Source organism: Merops nubicus, unplaced genomic scaffold (assembly GCF_000691845.1).
Source record: "Merops nubicus isolate BGI_N331 unplaced genomic scaffold, ASM69184v1 scaffold42260, whole genome shotgun sequence".
NCBI lineage: Eukaryota > Metazoa > Chordata > Aves > Coraciiformes > Meropidae > Merops > Merops nubicus.
Window position 1 is genome coordinate 1 of NW_008581636.1, and position 902 is coordinate 902.

The window sequence follows — 902 nt, forward strand, 5'->3', positions numbered from 1 at the left end:
GCACGGAGCGGGCCGAGCGGAGGCTGCTGGCCTGCGAGAACCTGGTCGGGGAGCTGGGCAGCAGCCTGGCCGCCCTGGGCAGCCTCCTGCAGGACTACGGGCACCTCCAGCGGCGCCTGGACAACGTGGAGAACCTCCTGAAGAACAGGAACTTCTGGATCCTGCGCCTGCCCCCCGGCTCCCGGGGAGAGGTCCCCAAGGTACCGCTGGCCGGTGCGGCCCCTGGGAGCCCTGGCGGGGAGGGCTGGGGAGCACCAGGGGACACCCACAAACCAGGCGGCAGCAGCAGCTCCCCGAAACGAGGGTTCCTTCCAGCCAGAGCTCCCTTGGTGCTCTGATGGGCCGGAGCAGATCCCTGGTGTGGGCTCAGGCAGGGTGGGAACACTGCCTGGCTCCTGCCCAAGGATTGGAAATGTCCCTCTGTGGAGAGCTGACCCAAAATGTGCCCGTGCTTGCTGAGCAAAGGGAGAACCTCCCACTCGTGGACACACTTGAGGAAATGGCCTCAAGTTGCCCCAGGGGTGGTTGAGGTTGTCCCTGAGGAACAATTTCTTGCCCTGGAGGGTTGCCCAGGGCTGTGCCAGGCTGCCCAGGGCAGTGGTGGAGTCCCCAGCTTTGTTGGAAGGAGATGTGGGGTGAGGGACACGGGGCAGTGGGGACCTGGCAGTGCTGGGGGAGGGTTGGGCTCCATGACCTCAAAGCTCTCTCCCAGCCCAGAGAGTTCCGTGGCTCTCTGATGCTGAAGGCCGTGGAGCCCCAATGGCTGCGAGATCTTTGGCAAGTCCTGGTGTGCGTCAGGGTGGGTCCAGCTGCCCACAGCATGCTGCCCACGCCCTAAGCTGCCAGGACACCCTTTGCCCCGTGCCCACCCTGAGCCCCGGCACCCAAGCAGGCGGTGGCTG

The 902-nt window shown here is 66.0% G+C and overlaps 1 protein-coding gene across 1 annotated transcript in view; it reads left to right on the forward strand.

The window, feature by feature from the left end:
- Positions 1 to 92: 92 nt before the first annotated feature.
- LOC103767961 (protein ZNF783-like) overlaps positions 93 to 902 on the forward strand; it is a gene marked incomplete at both ends in the record, with an annotated part of 1,250 nt that continues 440 nt past the window's right edge. Inside the window, 2 exons of the mRNA XM_008935096.1 lie at positions 93 to 200; positions 713 to 799. Coding sequence (XP_008933344.1) covers positions 93 to 200; positions 713 to 799 — 195 coding nt within the window. The remainder of the gene's footprint in view (positions 201 to 712; positions 800 to 902) is intronic.